This window comes from Herpailurus yagouaroundi, unplaced genomic scaffold (assembly GCF_014898765.1).
Source record: "Herpailurus yagouaroundi ecotype Mexico unplaced genomic scaffold, PumYag 545, whole genome shotgun sequence".
Taxonomy (NCBI): Eukaryota; Metazoa; Chordata; class Mammalia; order Carnivora; family Felidae; genus Herpailurus; species Herpailurus yagouaroundi.
In genome coordinates, this window is record NW_024412762.1 from 573,404 (window position 1) to 594,545 (window position 21,142).

General features: G+C 38.9%; 1 protein-coding gene across 5 annotated transcripts in view; it reads right to left on the minus strand.

Annotated features, from left to right (window-relative positions):
- HIRA (histone cell cycle regulator) overlaps nt 1-21,142 on the minus strand; it is a 106,290-nt gene that overhangs the window by 26,518 nt on the left and 58,630 nt on the right. For all 5 annotated transcript variants that reach the window (XM_040465128.1, XM_040465129.1, XM_040465131.1 and 2 more), the window contains 2 exons: nt 17,760-17,957; nt 16,449-16,610 (listed from right to left, as the gene is read on the minus strand). In XM_040465128.1, coding sequence (XP_040321062.1) covers nt 16,449-16,610; nt 17,760-17,957 — 360 coding nt within the window. The remainder of the gene's footprint in view (nt 1-16,448; nt 16,611-17,759; nt 17,958-21,142) is intronic.

Consider the following 21,142-nt stretch of genomic DNA (forward strand, 5'->3'; position numbering starts at 1 on the left):
ACACACACACACACACACACACACACACACACACACACACACAGGCTAAGGAACTCATCTGAAGGTCATAGCCCAGGGTCTCTGGTCCAAAAAACAAAAGATTTAATCACAAGATAAGAGAATGTGTCTCCTCCCCCAAATCTCACCACCAATTAGACAGGGCTCAGGTATAATAAGGGTAGAATAACTAGTTTGAAGCTAGCAGAGGTTAGTTCATGAATTTAAGGAAAGGAGCTAGTTCCATAACTAAAAAGGCAAGGCAAAGCTTCAAGTGCTAATGTAGAATCTGCAGATAGTTATCCAGAAGATCTAGCTAAGATAATTAGCAAAGGTGGCTGCATCAAACAACAGATTTTCAATATACATGAAACAGCCTTGTATTGAAAGTAGATGCTATCTAGGACTTTTATACTTTTTTAAAGCTTATTTATTTTGCGAGAGGGAGAGAGAGAGCACGAGCAGGGGAGGGGCAGAGAGAGAGGGAGAGAGAGAGAACCCCAAGAAGGCTCCACACTATCAGCACACAGCTGGACATGGGACTTGAACTCACAAACTGTGAGATAACAATCTGAGCTGAAATCAAGAGTCGGATGCTTAACTGAGCCACCCAACCACCTCTAGGACTTAAAAAAAATTTTTTTTTATTTATCTTGAGAGAGACAGAGGGTGAGACAGAGATAGATACAGAGAGAGAGAGAGAGAGAGAGAGAGAGAGAGAGAGAGAGAAGAGAAGAGAAGAGAAGAGAAGAGAAGAGAAGAGAAGAGAAGAGAAGAGAAGAGAAAAGAGAGACTCCCAAGCTGGCTCTGTGCTTTCAGCCTGATGCAGGGCTCAATCCTCCCACAAACCATGAGATCATGACCTGAGCCAAAATCAAGAGATGAACATCCAACCCACTGAGCCACTCAGGCATCCCTATCTAGGACTTCCATAGCTAGACAGGAGAAGCCAATGCCTGGCTTCAAAGGACAGGCTGACTCTACTGTTAGGGGCCAATGCAGCTGGTGACTTTAAGTAGAAGTCAATCTTCACTTACCATTCAAAAAATCCTAGGGCCTTAAGAATTATGCTACATCTACTCTGCCTATATCCTATAAACAGAACAAAGTCTAGAGAGAGCATATCTGTTTACAACATGGCTTACTACATATTTTAAGCTTACTGTTGTGACCTACTGCTCAGATAGAAAGATTCCTTTAAAAATATTACTGGTTCACTGACAATACACCTAGTCACCCAGGAACTCTGATAGAGATATATGAAATTAATGTTGTTTTCATGCTTGCTAGCACATCTGTTCTGCAGGCCATAGATCAAAAGGTAGTTTTGACTTTCAAGTCTTAATTATTAAGGAAATACATTTTCTAAGGCTATAACTGCCACAGACAGTGATTCCTGTGATGGATATGGACAAGGTAAATGGAAAACCTTCATCATCTAGATGCCATTAAGAACATTTAAGATTCATGGGAAGAGGTCAAAATAGCAACATAAACAGGAGTTTGGAATAAGTAAATTCCAACTCTCATGGATAACTTTCAGGGGTTCAAGACTTTATTGGAAGAAGTAACTGCAGATGTGGTTGAAATGGCAAGAGATCTAGAATGAGAAGTGGAGCCTGAAGATGTGACTGAGTTGCTACTATCTCAGGATCAAGCCTGAATGGATGAGCAGTTACTTCTCATGGTTTAGCAGAGAAAGTGATTTTTTTTATGTTTGTTTATTTTTGAGAGAGACAAAGAGAGCCCAAGTGGGGAAGGACAGATAGAAGGGGAGAGAGGATCTGAAGTGAGTTCTGTGCTGACAGCAGCAAGCCTGATGTGGGGCTCAAACTCATGAGGCACGAGATCATGACCTGGGCCGATGTCAGATGCTCAACTGACTGAGCCACCCAGGCGCCCTGAGAAAGTGGTTTCTTGAGATGGAATCTAGAACTGAAGATGCTGTGAAGACTGTTGAAATGACAACAAAGGATTTAGAATATGACATAAACTCAGTTGATCAAACAGTAGCAGGCTTTGAGAAGATGGACTCCAATTTTGAAAGAAGTTCTGCTGCGTGTAAAATGCTATCAAATAGCATCATATGCTAGAGAGATTGTTCATAAGAGGTAGAGATTGTTCATAAGAGTCAATCGATGTAGCAAATTTCATTGTCTTATTTAAAGAAATTTCCACAGCCACCTTAGCCTTCAGCAATCACCACCTTGATCAGTCAGTAGCCATTAACACTGAGGCAGACCCTCCCCCAGCAAAAAGATTATGACTTGCTGAAAGCAGAGATGATGGTTAGCATTTTTTAGCAATGAAGTATTTTTTCCCTTAAGGTATGTACATTGCTTTCTTAGATATAATGCTATTATTGAACACTTACTAGACTACCATAGAGTATAAGCAACTTTTACATGTACTAGGAAACCAAAATATTCATTTAGCTTGCTTCACTACAATATTTGCTTTATTGTGGTGGTCTGGAACCTGCAACATCTCCAACATATACCCGTATGCCATTCTAATTCTACTTAAAATAAAACTGGAGTAGCTATATTAATTTCAGAAAAAGTAGACACCAGACTAAGGAAAATTATTAAGGATAAAGAGGAGCATTACATAATGATAAAAGGGACCTAAATGTATACATGCCTAACAAGAGAGTGTCCAAATACATGTGGCAAAAACTGACAGAACTGCAAGAAGTAGACAAGTCCACAATTACAAGTGGAGATTTCACTCTACCTCTATTAGTAATTCAAAGATCCAGGAGACAGAAAATCAATAAGGAAATAATTAAATGAAAAGTACTATCATTTGAATTTAGCTGATATTTATAAAATACTTCATTCAACAATAATATACACATTCTTCTCCAGATCACAAAGAATATTCAGTAAGGTAGACCACATTCTGGTTCATAAAACATACTTAGAAAATAATTTTTTTTAACATATATTTATTTTTGAGAGACAGAGAGCGTGAGCAGAGGAGGGGCAGAGAGAGAGGGAGACACAGAGTCTGAAAGCAGGCTCCAGGCTCTGAGCTGCCAGCACACAGCCTGATGGGGGGCTTGAACTCACAAACTGTGAGATCATGACCTGAGCCGAAGTCAGTTGCTCAACTGACTAAGCCACCCAAGGGCCTCAACAAATTTAAAAGAATAAAAATCATACAAAGTATGCTTCAGGTCCACAACAGAATTAACCTAGACAATAATAACAGAAAGCTACCAGAAAATCCCCAGAGATTAAACCACAGACTTCTAAACAATATATGGGTCAAAGTCTCAAGAGAAATGTAAAAACATTTAATTAAATGAAAAAGTGCAATTTATCAAAATTTGTGGAACACAGTCAAAGCAGTGCTTAGAAGGAAATTTGTAGCAGAGAATGCATATTTTAGAAAAGAAGAAAGACCTGATATAAAAAAATCTAAACTTTACCTTTAGGAACTAGAAAAAGACGAACAAGCAGAAGCAAATAAATAATAAGTAGCAATATAATAATATATTAAGGCAATAATAAGCAAGATAATATAAAGCAAATAGAAAAAATAAATAATAAAAACTAGAAGAGAAACCCATGAAATTAAAGACAGGAAAACAACAGAGGAAAATCAATGAAATAAATAACTGATTCTTTGAAAAGAGCAATAAAATTAATAAACTTGTAGCTGGGCTAAGAAAAAAAGGGAAAAGACACAAATCACTAATGTCAGAAATGCAAAGGGGCCTTCACTACTGATCCCCTGGACAATAAAAGGAACATAAAGGAATATTATGAATATACCCACAGATTGGATAACTTGGATGAAATGGGCCAGTTTCTTGAAAAAAAAAAAAAAAATCCACTAAAACTCACACAAGGAAAAAGAACTCATCTGAATAGGCCTATTAAAGAAATTGAATCAACAATTAGTAACTTTCCAAGAAAAAAAAGTACCAGGTCCACACAGTCTTATTGGTGAATTCTACCAAATATTTAAGGAAAAAATTATACCAATTCTCTACAATATATTCTAGAGAAGAGAAGAAGAGGAGGTAGATCCTAACACTCATGAGGCAAATATTACCCAAATAAAAAGTCAGATACTGATATTACAAGAAAAAAACAACACTATAGGCCAGTATCACTCATGAACATAGATGTAAAAATCTTCAACAAAATATTGGCATATCGAATCCAACAATGTTAAGAATTACATACAATGACCAAATGGAATTTACTGTAGAAATGCATACTAGCTTAACATTCAAAGTGATTAATGTAGCATTGGTGGTATAGTGGTGAGCATAGCTGACTTCCAAAGTGATTAATGTAATCCATCACGCCCAACAAAGCTGAAGAAAAATCTTATGATCATATCAATAGATGCAGAAAAGGCATTTGACAAAACCTAACATCCAGTCATGACAAAAAAAAAAAAAAACTCTTAGGGGCGCCTGGGTGGCTCAGTTGGTTACTTTGGCTTAGATCATGATCTTACAGTTCATGGGTTTGAGCCCTATGTTGGGCTCTGTGCTGACAGCTCAGAGCCTGGAGCCTACTTTGGATTCTGTGTCTCTGTTTCTCTCTGTCTCTCCCCAACTCGTGCTCTCTCTTTCTCTCTCAAAAATAAACATTAAAAAAAAAACAAAAAAAAAAACCCAACAACAACAAAAAAACAAACCCAACCAAATTCTTAGCAAACCAGGATTAGAGAACTTCCTCAATCTGATAAAGAATATCCACAAAAAAACTTACAGCTAACATCATACTTGATGGTGAGACACTAGATGCTTTCTCATAAGACTGAGAAGGCAGTAAGGATGTCCCCTCTCATTAGTTCTAATATTGTAGTAAAAGTCCTAGCTAATGCAGTTAAGACAGAGAAATAAAAGGCAAACAGATTGGGAAGGAGAAATAAAGCTGTCTTTATTTGCAGATGACATAATTGTCTTTGTAGAAAATCTCCAAGAATCAAAAACAACAAAAACAGAATAAGCAATTAAAGCAAGGCTTCAGGATACAAAGTTAACATACAAAAGTCCATGGCAGTAATGAACAACTGGTATTTGAAATTGTAATTACAATACTATTTACATTAGCATCAAAAATGAAGTAATTAGATATAAATCTAACAAAATATATCTAAATTCTAAATGAGGAAAACTATAAAACTGATGAAAGAAATCAAAGAACTAAAAAATGGAGATATTCTATGTTCATGGATAAAGGACTCAATATTGTTAAGATGTCAATTGTTCATAACTTGATCTAGAGATTAAATGGAATCCTAATAAAAATCCCAGGAAATTATTTTGTATGTATTGACAAACTGGTTTTAAAGTTTATATGGAAAGGCAAAAGACCTAGAAATAGATCCATACAAATATAGTCAACTCATCTTTGATTAAGGCAAAGGCATAGAAAAGATAGTCTTTTCAACAAATAATGCTGGAACAACTGGACAATCACATGCAAAAACTGAATCTAGACACATACCTTACATCTTCCACAAACATTAATTCAAAATGGATCATAGATCTATGTGGAAAATGCAAAACTATAAAATGAGAACTTAGAAAAAAACACAGTAGGAAGTCTAGATGAGCTTGGTTTTACATTACAAAGAGCTCACCAGGGTAAGTGTAGTTACCATCTGTCACCACACAAATTACTACAGTACTATTGACTACAGTGGCAATGAGTTTTTGATAGGATACTGAAAGCATGATCCATGACAGAAAAAATTTGGTTAGGTTGGACTTCTTTAACATTAGAAAATTATGCTCTGAGAAAGACATTGTTAAAAGAATGAAAGGATAAGCCACAGACTGGGAAAAAATATTTACAAATCACATTATCTCAGTAAGGACTTGTATCCAAAATATACAAAGAATTTGTAGAACAGTAAGAAAACAAGCAACCCAATTTAAAAAATAAACAAAAGATCTAAAGGGGCACCTCACCAAAGAAGATCCAGATGGCTAATAAGCATATGAAAAGATGGTCAACATTAGAAGTGAAAATCAGGGAATTGAAAATTAAAAAAATAAGAGATCACTCAATGACTATTAAAATGGTTAAAACCTAAAAAACTAATAACAAATGCTGAGCAAGGATGTGATCAAAAGAACTCAATCACTGTTGGTGGGAATGCAGTCATTGTGAAATATAGCCTGGGAGTTTCTTTAAAGCTAAACCTAGTTAGCCTTATGGCATGGCCCAGCAATGGCACTCCTAGGTATTTGCCCGAGTTGAAAACATTTATTCACACAAAAACCTCTACATGAATGTTCATAGCAGCCTTATATGTTGTTTATACATAACTCCCCAAAATGGAAACTACCGAGATGTCCTTCAATGGGGGAATGGATAAACTGTGATATATACAAACTGTGGTACATCCATACAATGGAATATTATTTGGTAAAAAAAAAAGAAATGAGCTATCAAACCATGAAAATGCATGTAAGAACATTAAATAGATATTGCTAAGTGAAAGATGCCCATTAGAAAAGGCTACATACAGTATGATTCCAATTATATGATGTTCTAGAAAAGGCAAAACTATGGAGACAGTAAAAAGGCCAGTGATTGTCAGGTGTTCAGGGAGGAGGAAGGGATCAATGAATAGCTACAGTACAAGGGATATTTAGGGAGAGGAAATTAGTGTGCATGATTATAATGCTGGATACATGACATTATGCATTTGTCAAAACACATACAACTATACAATACAAAGAGTGAACTGTAAACAATGGACAGTACTTCACAAAAAATTGTTAAAAAGCTTTAAAGTATAGGACTAAATACCCAGTGGAGTGTGATAATGGAATGTGATTATGTAGGACAGCATCCTTGTTTAGGAAGTGCCTCTCATAGGAAGAAGTGTCATGTGTTTATCATATGTGTTGTAGAGTAAAAGTAAAATCAAAACTGACAAACATGACAAAACCTGGTGAATCTAGGTGAAGGGTACAAAGATGTTCAATGGACTATTTTTCCATGTTGCTCAAGGTTTTAAAGTTTCAAAACAAAAGCCTATGAAAAGCCACTTCCAAGTCCTAGGTGCTGCTGACATAGAAAGTGTCTCATGCATTTTCTTACACTTCTCCATTTTAATCCGTGTATATGTATGTGTGTAATGTGTTTATTTTTGGTGAACAGTTTTACTGAGATGTAACCCACATACCACACAATTGATGAACTTAAAATATACCATTCAACAGTTCTTGGTATCTTCACAAAGTTGTGCAACAGTCGCAATAGCAATTTCAGAGTATTTTCATCATCTCAAAAATAAACTCTATCTGTTACCACCCCCCAATTCTCCCATTCTAGTCCATTTTCTGTTTTCATAGATCTCCCCTGATGGGATGATCTAATCTATTTCCATTTCCAGAGATGTCCCCATTCTGGACATTTCCTATAAATGCAATCACAGAATATGTGACATCCAGCATTGGTTTCTTTCACTTCACATGTTTTCAAGGTTCATCCATGCTGTAGAATGTATTGGTACTTGACTCCTTTTTTATGACTGAATAGTACTTCATTATATGGATAACCACACCTTGCTTCCGTTAATGAACATTTGGTTGGTTTAAAGTTTTTGGCTACTGTGTATAATGCTGATAGGAACATTCATAAAGACATTCAATAAATGTTATTTGCATAGGCATGTTTTCATTTTTCTTGGATATTTACTGAAGACTGAAATTCTTGTGTCGGGGCCCCTGGGTGGCTTGGTTGGTTAAACATCCGACTTCAGCTCAGCTCATGATCTCATGGTTCATGAGTACGAGTCCCGCATCAGGCTCTGTGCTGACAGCTAGGAGCCTGGAGCTTGCTTCAGATTCTGTCTCCTGCTCTCTCTGTCCCTCTTCCACTCATGCTCTCTCTCTCTCTCAAAACATTTAAAAAAAGTTCCTTTGTCAAATGGCTATTTGAACGTTCATATTAACATTCAAATAAATGTTATTTGCGTAGGCAGGTTTTCATTTTTCTTGGGTATTTACTGAGGACTGTCAAGTGTTATGCCTATGTTTAATTTTTTAAGGAACTGCCACACTGTTTTCCAAAGTGTCTACCATTCTATATACCCGACAGCAGTGTACAAAAGTCCCAATTTCTTCACATTGATGCCAATACTTATTATCTATCTTTTGATTTCCTAGTAGTGTGGAGTGGAATCTTGTGGTTCTACTTGTATTTCCCCAATGGCTAATAATGTTGAGTATTTTTTCACTTGCTTAATGGGTATTTTATATCATATTTAAAAACAGCTATTTAAATCCTTGGCCCATTTAAAAATTGTGTCATTAATCTATTACTGAGTTGCATGAGTTGTAAGAATACTTATATTCTAGAAATAAGTCCTTTATTAGAAATATGATTAGCAAATATTTTTCCCAGTTCTAGTTTTTTCCCCACCATCTTGATAGTGTCTTTTGAAGCACAAGTGGTAAATTTTAATGAAATACAATTTACCTACTTCTTCTTTGCTTGTGATTTTGTTTTCATCTCCAAAAGTCCATTAGCAAATCCAAAGTCACAAGAGTTCTGTAGTCTGGCTATTACATTTATTTCTTTCATCTATTTTGAGTTAATTTTTGTATGCAGTGTGAAGTAAGGACCTGACTTTATGTTTTTGCATGTGGATATCCTGCTGTCCCAGTAACATTTGTTGATAAGACTGTTCTTTCAGGAGCATCTGGGTGCCTCAGTTGGTTACGCATCTGACTCTTAAATTGGGTTCGGGTCCTAATCTCACAATTTGTGAATTTGAGCCCCACATCAGGCTCTGCACTGACAGTGCAGAGCCTGCTTGGGAGTCTCTCTCTCTCCTTCTCTCCCCCACTTTTTCTCAAAATAAACAAACTTAAAAAAAAAAAAAAAGACTCCTCTTTCTCCATCCATTGAATGGTCTTGGTGCCCTTGTTAAAAATCAACTGATCACAGAAACGTGAGTTATTTCCAGGATCTCAGTTCTATTCTTTTGACCTATAAGGTTTGTCCTTGTGCTAGTACCACACTATCATGATTACTATTGCTCTGCATTAAGGTTTGAACTCAGGAAGTGTGAGTCCTCCAATTTTGCTTTTTTCCCCTCAGAACTGTTTGGGCTATTCTGGGGCCTTTGAGTTTCCACATGAACTTTGGGATCAGAGTGTTAATTTCTAAGCCAGCTAGAATTCTGAAAGGGATTGCATTGAATCTGTAGATCAATTTCGGTACTACTACCATGTTAACAATATTAAGACATCCAATGGAATGTCTTTCTATTTGTTTAGGTCTTTGGTACAACAGTGAGTTATAGCATCCAAAATATAAGCTTTATACTGTATTTTTGCTAAATTTACTCATAAACATTTAATTCTTTTCTGTGCTATTGTAATTATTGTCTTAACTTCGTTTTTTGATTGTTCTTTACAAGTGTAGAGAAATACAACTGATTTTTATAGATTGATCCTGTACCTTCCAATCTTGAAGTCATTTAGCCTAGAAACTCTAGTACAATGTCTTGTTCCTGTTCATTTTCCTTAGGAAGAAAGCCTCCAGTCTATTCCATTAAGTATGATGTTAGTTGAATGGGGTTTTCAAAGATGTCCTTTTATTATGTTGATGGAGTTGGTCTATTCCTAGCTTGCTGTTATTTGTTTAGGTCATGAATGGGTGTTAGATTTAATCATATGGTGTCTGTTTTTATTCTATTGATATAGTATACTGTATCAATTGATTTTTATATGCTGAGCCAAATATATATATACATACATGCATACATACATATATATATATGTATGTATGCATGTATATACGTATGGCTGTATTTTTGAGGATTTGTGTCCACAGTCGTAAGAAATACTGGTTTGTATTTTTCTTTTCTGTGATATCTTTGTCTGCTTTTGGTATCCTGATGATTGGCCTCCTAGCATAAGTTGGGAAATGTTCTCTCCTATTTTTTTAAAAAAGATTTTATTTTTAAGTAATCTCTGTACTCAGTTTGGGCTTGAACCTACAATCCTAAGTCAAATGCTCCATTGACTGAGCCAGCCAGGTACCCCTCTCCTATTTTTTGAGAGAGTTTATGAAGAATTTGGTATTAATTCTTTAATTGATTGGTAGAATAAAGAAGTAAAGCCATCGGGGTCTAGGCTTTTCTTTGTGGGTTGTTGTTTACTAATTCAAACTCTTGTTATAGGTCTATTCAAATTGTCTATTTCTTCTTGTGTCAGCTTTGGTAGTTCATGTCTTTCTAGGAATTTTTCCATTTCATTTATCTAATTTATTGGTATACAATTAAATATAATACCTTCTTATTTATTTATTTATTTATTTATTTATTTATTTTTGCAACAGCCTTCATTTCTTTAAGTTTACCTATTTTGAGAGAGAGAGAGACAGACAGACTATCCCAAGCAGGATCCACACTATCAGCAGGGAGCCTGATGCAGGGCCCAAACCCATGAAATGTGAGATCATGATCTGAGTGAAGTCAGATGCTTAATGACTGAGCAACCCAGGTGTTCCAACAGCCTTCTAATTGTCTTTATACTTTAATACAACTTCATATCCTGCTTTTTCCAAATAACACTCCATGTGAACTATTTTTCTATAGTACTTCAGTCTTCATAGATATTAATTAGGGGCTACAAAATCAATAGCTTATTTCCTCAATACTTCTTTTTTGAGGCAGTTGGGTAAATGTGCTTTATTATAATGTTGCAATAGATATCTTTGGACATGACAGAATACCTGGGTCAGACACCATCACTGAACACCTTTCCTCAAGGAGTTCATGGTGATTATATTCCAACCTAGTCTGAGAGCCCTCATACCTGCTTGCATTCATTCGGCTAACCAGAAAGTGTGACCATAGGCCCTAGGACTGTTAGCACTTCCTTTGGGCACTACCTTCTGCTGTTCTTCCTCCTGGTAACCCCAGGTCATAGAAAGGCAGACAGGCACACCAGTGTGTACAAATCCTAAACTTTTTCCATCTGTACCCATGTATCAAACTAGGAAAACCCAGAACCTCCTAACTCTGCTCCATGAAAGCCTTTGCTTTCCTGCTCCCCATTCTAATGCTCTACAGCAGGACAAAACATCCACTTCTGGGTGTAGCTTGATGTTCTAGAAACCTTAAATCACTGTTTCCCAAAATCCTTTCAAAATTTTTTAGACTTTGTGTAATTATAGCTTTATAAAATACAATAAGAATGTCACAGCAATATCAAACTGCCACACAAGTTTCTAAATTGATCACTTTCTGAGCTCAATACCAGTGCATGAACCTCATTTTGCTTAGCCTTATACCAGCTCAGGTGGTCCCACTCTCTATGGCTGAAACTTCTATGAGAGTCCTCGGTAGTCTCCCCACCTCCTGCCTCTGACACCCCATTCAGGGCCCCTGACCTCAGGGGCCTCCCAGCCTGTATGGGCCACTACCACTGGTCACCCAGTACCCCTAGGGATACCAGGTTATATAGATCTACAGCAGCTGTCCCCTAGATTAAGATACTTGCTGAAGAAGAGCTGAAGAGCACAGTTGGCCAGAGTTGCCCCACTTACACATGGGCTCCATCACAGGTTCTACCTGCACACAGGCCAACTTGTACCCCTCTCTGTACCTTTGACTGATGAACAGACTTAAGGCAGGGTGAAGTAGAGGGCCCGCAGGTTCAACTAGGACTGCCACCCTGAACCTGGGAGGATAGCATTAGGCCCCAAGACTCACCTAACACTTTTGGCAAAGAAGTGCCAGGCAGGTTGCAGTGACCAACTGCCAAGCTACCATGGAAGGAGTAACAGCAGGAGCTGATATGTGCTGTTCACTATGAGACCAAGATCAAGGCATGGTTTTACAGGCACTCCATCCCTCTTCAATTTTCAAGTTATATTTCCTATAGGTAGTGCTCCTCGGAGAGCCACTCTGCTTAGGAGGAGATAGGCTGAGAAAGCTTGTGTGTCTTGCTTAAGATCACCCCACCACAAGGTAGAGAGTTGGGACTTAACCTCACAGTATATAGCTCTGAGTGCTGCTCCTTACCATGCATGACACTTTGCCCCCAAGGAAGACCTTTGCTGATGGGTAATTGAAAGGGTTCCCCTTGGCTTTTACTGAGAATCAATACAAGAAACAGCCATATCAAGAAAGCTACATTTTCTGTAAAGCCTTTATTAAAGTTAGTGTATTTTATTCTGTTTTCCTTATATAAGTATCCAATCATAACTCCTTAGGATTTAGCACCGAGCTCTTGGAGTCTCACCAGACATTCCCGTTGCCTTGGAGGCAGGAAACTCAGCCCTGAGTAAATGCTCACTCGCTGCCATTTTCTTTTTTTTTTTTTTTTAATTTTTTTTTTCAACGTTTATTTATTTTGGGGACAGAGAGAGACAGAGCATGAACGGGGGAGGGGCAGAGAGAGAGGGAGACACAGAATCGGAAACAGGCTCCAGGCTCCGAGCCATCAGCCCAGAGCCCAACGCGGGGCTCGAACTCCCGGACCACGAGATCGTGACCTGGCTGAAGTCGGACGCTTAACCGACTGAGCCACCCAGGCGCCCCATTCGCTGCCATTTTCAAGTGAGAAGCTGGGAATGACAAACTTGATGCTCCCTTACTCTATTCTATAGTTTTTCCTGGAGCTGGAGGTATGGCTGAAAGGTCTTGTGAAACCTCAGGTACACAGCTGCTGAGGGACCAATCGTGGTGGCATCAGGGCCCAGATCATGCAGTCAAGACTTTGCTTTCTAGTAGCCTGTTTCAAGGGGTATTCTATATGCTTCCCCAATCAGGGTTTGTACTCTCTAAGAGATGGAAAAGAGTATGACAAAGATCATGGAAACCTGCAAGACAAATGTGGGGTGCCTTCCTCAATGAAAAGAAGAAATTCCTGTCTATGGTGCTCTTAGTTTCTCTAAGGCAGGGATTTAGTTTTATTATTCTGTTCAGAACTCACTCTGTTTCCAAACTGAGGCTTCAACATTTGAGTTAAGCCTGTGAAATACCAGATACTCCCTCTTGACAAAACTGCCCCACAGCATGCCCTCTTTGGGGGAACTCTTGCTAGGGCACACTGTTCCTTCTGTCTGCCCTCCTATCTCTAGCCTCTCCTTCTTACATTCCACTTTCTCACCTCCACACCAGTCAGTTCCTAAGATGTAATGCTCTGTTCAGCTGGGTTTCATCTGCTGTTGGACATGCTTACCATGGCTTTTCAATTGCAATGATTTTTATTTTTCTTTGCTAAAAGTAATTTCTGGCTTATTTCCAAGTCTATCCGGTCTTTTTTACGGTACATTATTTCTTTTGAGCCATAATTCACATACCACAAAATTCATCATTTTAAGATATAGATTCAGTAGTTGTTTTTTTTTTTTTTTCCCCTATCTAACACCAGAGTAATTTCATAATACAGAAACTCTGTACCCACCAGTGACATCCTAACCTCCTCTCTCCTCAGCCCCTGGCAAGTACTAATACTTTCTGTCTCTGTAGATTTGCCTATTCTGGACATTTCATAGCAATGGAATTGGACAATATGTGGTCCTTTGTGACTGACTCCTTTTATTTAGCATGTTTTCAAGGTCTGTCTGTGTGGCATAACATTTAAGTACTCTATTCATTTTTACTGCCAAATTATTATTTGTATTACTATGCAAATAGCTATTTGTATTATTGTACAGATATACCACATTTTGTTTATTCATCAGTTTATAGACATTTGAGTTGTTTCCACTTTGTGGCTATTATGAGTAGCACTGATATGAACATTTGTGTACAAGATTTAAAATAAATATAGGTTTTCAGTTCTTTAGGTATATATGTAGGTGTGGAATTGCTGGGTTACATGGGGACTCTATGTTTAACCATTTCAGAAACCATCAGATTGTGTTCCAAAGCAGCTTTTATAATCCCACCCAGCAGCATTTTATAATCCCACCAGCAATTCATGAGAGTTCTGATTTCTTCCCATCCTCACCAACACTTTTCACTATGTGACTTTTTGATTATTGTCATCCTGGTGGTTATGAAGTGGTATCTCATTGTAGTTTTGATTTGCATTTCCCTGATGACTAATGATGTCGAGTCTTTTTATGTGTTTATGGGTCATTTATGTATCTTTGGAGAGATTTCTATTCAAATCCTTTATTTTTAAATTGGGTTATTAGTCTTTTTATTGTTGAGTTATAAGTTCTTCATACATTTTGGTCCTAGATCTTTATCAGATGTGACTTACAAATATTTCCTCCCATTCTGTAGACTGTCTTTTCACTACGCTGATTATGATCTTTGAATCACAAAAGTTTTAAATTTTGATGAAATCCAATCTATTTTTTCTTTAGTTGCTTGTGCTTTAAGTGTTATATCTAAGAAACAGTTGCCTAATCTAGTGTCATATAGATTTACATCTGTGTTCTAAGAGTTTTAAAGTTTTAGCTCTTACATTTAGTTCTTTGACCCATTTTAAGTTAATTTTTGTATGTGGGATGTTTACTAACCTTTCCTCACATTTTGTTTTATCTTTCATGTCTTTAAGTATACTTACAGTCTTTACCTGGCAATTCTCTCTTCTATGATCAAATTTATAAAAAAGTCTAAACCTGTTCATTATGTCTCCTGACATTTGTATGTAATACACTGTTTCTTCATGTGTTTTGTTACTTTGGATTTTGAGAGTCCCTCTTTGGCAGTGCTTTGTCAGTGGGAATGCTGTACTTGCTGGGGTGAGGGAAATGGCAGTGGGGATTTGCACTGGTTTTGCCAAGGGCCTCTGGGTGTTAATTAGTCAAAAATCTCCTTTTGTGTTCATTTCTTTGTTTGATGATTTCGAGATGACGTGGTTAGTGTTAAACATCCCCAAACCACAGGAGGGCAGGCCTGTGGCTGTACAGTCTGTTTTCCTAACCCTGAGGACTGGCTGAGATATTTCAACTTCTTGGCCATGTTCTCATGCTGCCCTTCAGGCTTTTTCTGTCCTCTCTCTCACTAGAGGTATACTTTGTCAAGAAGTTTGACTTAATGTTAGTGCCTTAGTTCCAACCCACTACATGGCTCAGGCCCAAGGCCCTGTCTTGAATCTTTGAGGCCATTAAAACTCAAGGTTACCATGTAGGTAACCCCTCCCAGCCCAACACCCTGGTCATTTTGTTTACTCTTAGATTTTGGCTCCAGGGGATTTCCCTTACTTTATCATCAACTGGTTACATGTTTTAAGGATATGTATTGCAGTTCATCCACCATTTCAAAGTACTGAGCAGCAGGAAGGTTTTCAGATCCTCCATACTACAAGACAGAGAAACTGCTAGATAAAGAGATCGTGTGGAATACCTGTATACTAAAACAGGCATGATCACACTATAGAGTAGAATACAAGGTCCTGCACCAAGGTCAAAGATGCAGTAGCTGACCTGAGAGTCCTCCCATGCTGGTCTCCAGAGGCCGTTCTCCAAGGAGAACAAATTCTGATTAGACAAGCAGTTTTGAGATCATGAGTCAAGTCCTGGGGACAGCATATTACAGCTTTAGCTCCAAGACATAGTCTACTGCAAGGTCAGGTCTCATCACAAATGCTCCCTTTGTTGAGTGCCTGTTGGTTGTGTGGTAACTGCAAGAGTCTGTGACAAATGTCCTGCATTTAGCTGATAGTGGCAAAGGCTAGGTAGGGTGCTGCTGAGCCTGTCGTGTCAAGCTGGGGTGCAACCTCAAGAGGACATCACTTAAGGCCTTGGCACCTCTGTAGGAAGCTGGCCCAGCCCACCTCTAACTCCCCCAAACCCCTACCTCACTGGGCTATGCAGTGAACTCTGTCGTGGTGGACTCATGGTCATGGAGCTGGGGACACACTCCCCAGGAATCAGAAAAGCTCTGTGCCAACAAACCCACTTGCTCTAGCCACCTCAGGAGGACTGTAATTCCAAGAAATAGGCTACATCCCATGTGGCTTGGTTGCCGTGTGCTAAGGGAGATGCAGAGAATGGGGCGAGTAGCATAGAGCTTGTAAGAGCTCAGAAGCTTATATACTTGCATGAAGACCTCTTCTCTATCATTTTTATCTCTGCTCCCAAACACCTGGTCAGTGTCTGAGCAGGCCATTACTTCCATGATGCGGCAGTATCACAGCCTTCTATTTCCCCACCCAATCTCCCATTCTTCTTCTAGGCAAACTCGGTTCCATTCAAACAATGACCTTGAACTCCACAGAGCCTCTGCACTGACCAGCCCTTGTGGTGTTGTTGCGCTCGATGTTCTTTGTGTCTGTTCTGTACCCGCCATGGCTTCTTCCAATCATTTTCCCACTTGGAAAACCTGCTCCTTTCTCCTTGGACTCAGGGGCTCCTGAGTCCACAGGGACCAGAGTGTGCTCCTGCATGGGAAAGCAGGCTGCTTGGTGGGAAAGTGGCTGCTGCACTGCTAGCTGAGATTGTGTCCTACTTGGTCTCTTGGGGCCCCACACAGCCACCACCTACCTTTCCACAGTTGTTGGAGTCACACTGGTCAAGGCAGGAGCACCTGGCGTGGCTTTAGACCGCTCGGTGAATCGGGAGTCAAATGCTTTCATGGGTTCAATCTTGGACGGGGTTGTTAACACGGAGGGTGACGATGCAGCAGGAGTAGAGGTAGCATTCACACTGGGGGTGGGGAGTAAGAAGATGGGAGAGTACGTTAAGCACAATCCATCAAGCATTTGGGAGTCCTACATTTGTGTTATCGGGAGCCAAATAAAAGGGCCACAGATATCAAACTTCTATAAATACAATTTCAAGATGTAATCTACTATTCTTATTTCTTCAATATTTTCATCTGTAAAAATCAGGAAGTTTGGGTAGTGAGAAGGTCATGAGCAAATGCACTCACATTTGCCCCACTGTATTGTTGTGAGAGATTCTAGAGGTAGCATGAGGCCTAGAAAGTGGCTCTTACAACCTTTCTCACTATACAGCCCTACCTCCACAACTTGAATACAGCATTTCCATCCCAAACCACTCCAAACCACAGCAGCTTTTCCTACTTTGACTAATGGTCTAACAAGAAAAGTCCCCACCCAGGGTCCTGAAGTCACTGTCTATTCCCAGCCTTCATGCTCAGCCAAACACACTGTGGCCTGGGAAGCCCCGCTCTCATCCCGCCCTGGCAATATGCGATCTTCATACTCTCCTCCAAGTGTTCATCTCATAGCCCTTGTCTTCTCCACAGAGAATAGGCCTAGGCATGAGCCTGTAAGTTTCCCCCATGCCCAAGCACATCACACATGCTGAGTCCCAAAGCCACTGGGCCTCCTACTGACCACATCCACCCACCTGGACCCCACAACAGACACCTGGCAAGCATCCTGGAGTTCCTTCCTCCTCTCCCAGGACCTGCAAGGCCAACTGTTAAAATGTCTCACAGATCTGGAGCTGTCTATCCTTCCCCAGACACCCTTCCTGAGATGACTGGTGTGGCAATGATCTCCACCGTGCAGTGGGGGCCTAAGCCACTTCAAATGTAGAACTGCTGGAAAGTGGGGCTGACCCTGGGGCAGGCAATGCATCTCTGGGTGGTTCGCACCCTTAGGAGTGAGGAGTGCATCTTGGGACTGCATCTTGCCCCAGGAGGTGAAGTCCTCATGGCCCTGTGCATCAGACTCACCTGAACAAGGTCTCCCTCCCAAGCAGGACCTCATCAAAAATCAAGCACCTTTCTTTTTTTTATCGAAGGAGCCATGAAGTGTCAGCGGAACTGTGTCCAAATTTGAACTTTCCCCAGGGACAGGAGCAAGCCTTGGCATGCCCACTCACCTGTCCTTACTGGCAGTATCACCAGCCGGCCTGGCACCAGCTGTCGCCACAGGCTCTGTGGAGGGCTTCGAGGCGCCAAAGGAGTTGGGGGTACTGGAGTCGAGTGGCAGTAGCTGTGGATTGCTATGAGAGGAGAGCATGGTGCCCGCCAGGGAGCCCGAGAGTGGGATGCTGTTAAAGAATGCCGTGGAGAAGTCCCTGTTGTCAAGAACAAAAATCAGCCTGGGAAATCAGACACATCAAGTACTTTCTATGTTTGAAGTGATTTTTTTCTGGGTCCAAAGGTGAAGTATTTTCATGGAAGAAAATGTGCCAAGTCGCAGAAAAGTAAAAAGAAAACTAAAATTATGTCATACATTATGTGTAATTGAACCTAAGATGAACTGATACTTCATGTGCCACTAAGAAAGAAGAGGTTATTACCAACTGTAACTGTCAGAAGCTCCTGATTATAAGATGTACCCTAATCTCAGAAATGTTAAAATATGCAGGCGTGTGTCTCAGAACTGATGAAATGCAGCACACAGAGCAGGACTCTCTTTCATTATGGGCTGTGTGGATATACGATAATTTACCTAACCAGCCTCTACTGCAGAATGCCAGCGCTGTCTCCCAGCTTTTTCTGTAACAGACACTGCTGTCACAGGTGGCAAGATACTGCAGTGTTAAGGCTAAGGGCCCCGGGCCAACCTGGCCAGGTTTTACTCCTTTGCCATGAACAAGCTCTGGGACCTTGGGCACTTCAACCACTCTGTGCTTCAGGTTTCTATCTGCAAAACAGAAATTCACAGAACCCTCCTGAGACTGGGACTAACGTGGTTAGTGTAGCACACACTTAGAACACATAGTAGCTGCTCAAAGATGCACCCTGTCATAATCATCAGTACAACAGTTGTTTCACAGATTACATGAGATAAATTCCTAGAAGTGGAATTTCAGCAGCAGATGGAATGTTCATTGATGAGTTTTGATAAATAGTTCTAAAGTGCCTTCCTTGGAGGTTTAAATTCCAGCTGTGTATCAGAGTGCTTGCTTCCCCAAACCGTCACCAACAGTTTTACCAAATTTTTTGATACTTGACAATTTGATGAAAAATGGTACCTTACTATAGTTTTAATAATTTGCAATTACTTTGATGCGAGGTTGAGATTTTTTCATGCGGAAGCATATGATTTCCTTTATCTGGTGAACTGTTTATATTCCTTATTTATTGTTCTATCTGGTTGTCTTTACTATTGATTCCAAGACCTATTTACATATCTAATAAATTCCTTACACGAGCAGGAAGTATTTTCCCCAGGATGCTGGGGTTTTTTTTTTTGTTTTTGTAAACACTTTATTTTTAACTAATTTCTATACCCAACAGGAGGCTTGAACTTACAACCCCGAGATTAACAGTTGCATGTTCTTCCAACTGAGCCAGCCAGGTGTCCCCATGATGCTGTTTTGACTCTTTATAGTACAATTTTCCTTGCACCCAAAATGTTTTTTGTGTGGACTAAATTTTGTGCCATAGATCATAAAAATATTCTTTTAAAGAATCTTCTAAAATTTTAAACAAAAAAGTTAAAAAAAAAATCTGAGTTGCTTGGAATGTATCTAATTTTAAGTTGTGATGTAGGGATCTAACTTTGTTTCTATAGGTAAGTAGTCCTGACCCTCTCTCTCTCTCTCTTTCTTCCTCTCTCTCTCTCTCTCTCTGATGTAATGTAATTTATTACATTAGCTGATGTTTCATCACTGATGCAAAATGCCACATAAATTCCCATAAATATTTGGGCTTACTTTTGCGTTTTCTACTGTATTCCACCATTCTGTCTATTCATATGTCAGTACCCATTTTATTACAGTTTATAAGTTTTAATTTCTGGTGGGGCTAGTCTTCCCTGATTTTCTTTTTCAGAAATATTTCAGTTATTCCTGCTTATTTTTCCACACAAGTTTAGAATGAGCCTGTCTGATTCTGAAAACTCCTGTTGGTTATTTGTATGGGCTCATGTTGAGAGAGATTTATCATTTTTATAATGTCAAATCATCCTAGGGAAGAAATGGATGTACATTTCTAGTTATTTCTTTGAATTTTCTTTTAGGTCACTCAGGATTTTATAATTTTTCTTCATAAAGACCTTCTACATTTCTTGTTACGTTGTAGGCACTGCATTTGTGAAAGTGATCTTCTAAAGGTAGTTGCTGCCACTCGGATCTCATTGTGTTGATTGTATCCACTTTATTATCTTCTTTTATTATCTATGGCAGTTTTCCCAGTTGATTCTCTTGCAGATCACACCATCTTTTAAATAATGATACATCTTCCCACCTCCTTTCCAATATATTCTTTCTCTTGACTAATTGTATGACCTAGGACTTCCAGAACAATGTTAAATAATAGTTACCAGACTAGATGCATGCTTAGTTTTTGAATTTACTTTAAAATAAGGTAGTTTTTAAGTTAAGGAAGTGCCCATCTGTTTAAATAAATTTTAAATCAGAACAATGTTGAATTTAATAAAAATGTCTCTTAGGCATCTATGGAGATGACCATATATTTCTTTTGATCTTTTGATATGCAGAAGCAAATTAAATTTCCCCAAATTTGAACCACCTTGCTTTCATGAAATAAACCTTACCTGGTCATAGCGTATTAACATTTTAACACACTGTAAGTTTGTTATTTTATTTAGCATTTTTGCATTGGCGTTCAGAAATGAGATTGATCAGGAATTTATTATGTTCTACCTTTGTCATGTTTTTGATGTAAATCTGTGTTCATTTCAAAAACAGTTTTGTAATGCACTAGAGTATTTTCAAGTATTTTGAATGGTATTAGAATGATCTGTTCCTCTAATTATTAGAATGAAACTTTCTTATAATTTCTCTGTGAAACCTTCTTAGTCTGGTGGCTTTTGGTAGGTTAGTTCTGGGACAGCGTCCTCTATTTCTTCTATAATAATTCATTTGTATAGATTTTCTTCAGTTTTCATAATTTTATTTTCCTCAAAATCACCTACTTTCAAATTTATTTACACAGAATTCAGTAAAGAAGTCTTTTGTCCTTTTGATTTATTCTTTATCTGTGATTACTTCTACTTAAAATATTTGTGCTTTTTCTTTTCTTGTTTGATTAGTTAAACTAATCATTACCTATTCTGTTGCTACTTGTTTTAACACGGGAGTCAAGAGGGCAAAAAAGCCTTTAAGACCAAAAGAATCAAGTTCTGGCACCAGAAATAGGTGTCCTGTGGCAGAAAGCTGGCTTAAGGCCAGGTGGAAAGCCACCTAACACCTCTATCTCCTCATCAGGTAGGGCCTGAAAGGATGCTTGGAAGAAAAATGTCACCATCACCACCACCTCCATTACCCTCACTTCCACAGCTTTTCACAGT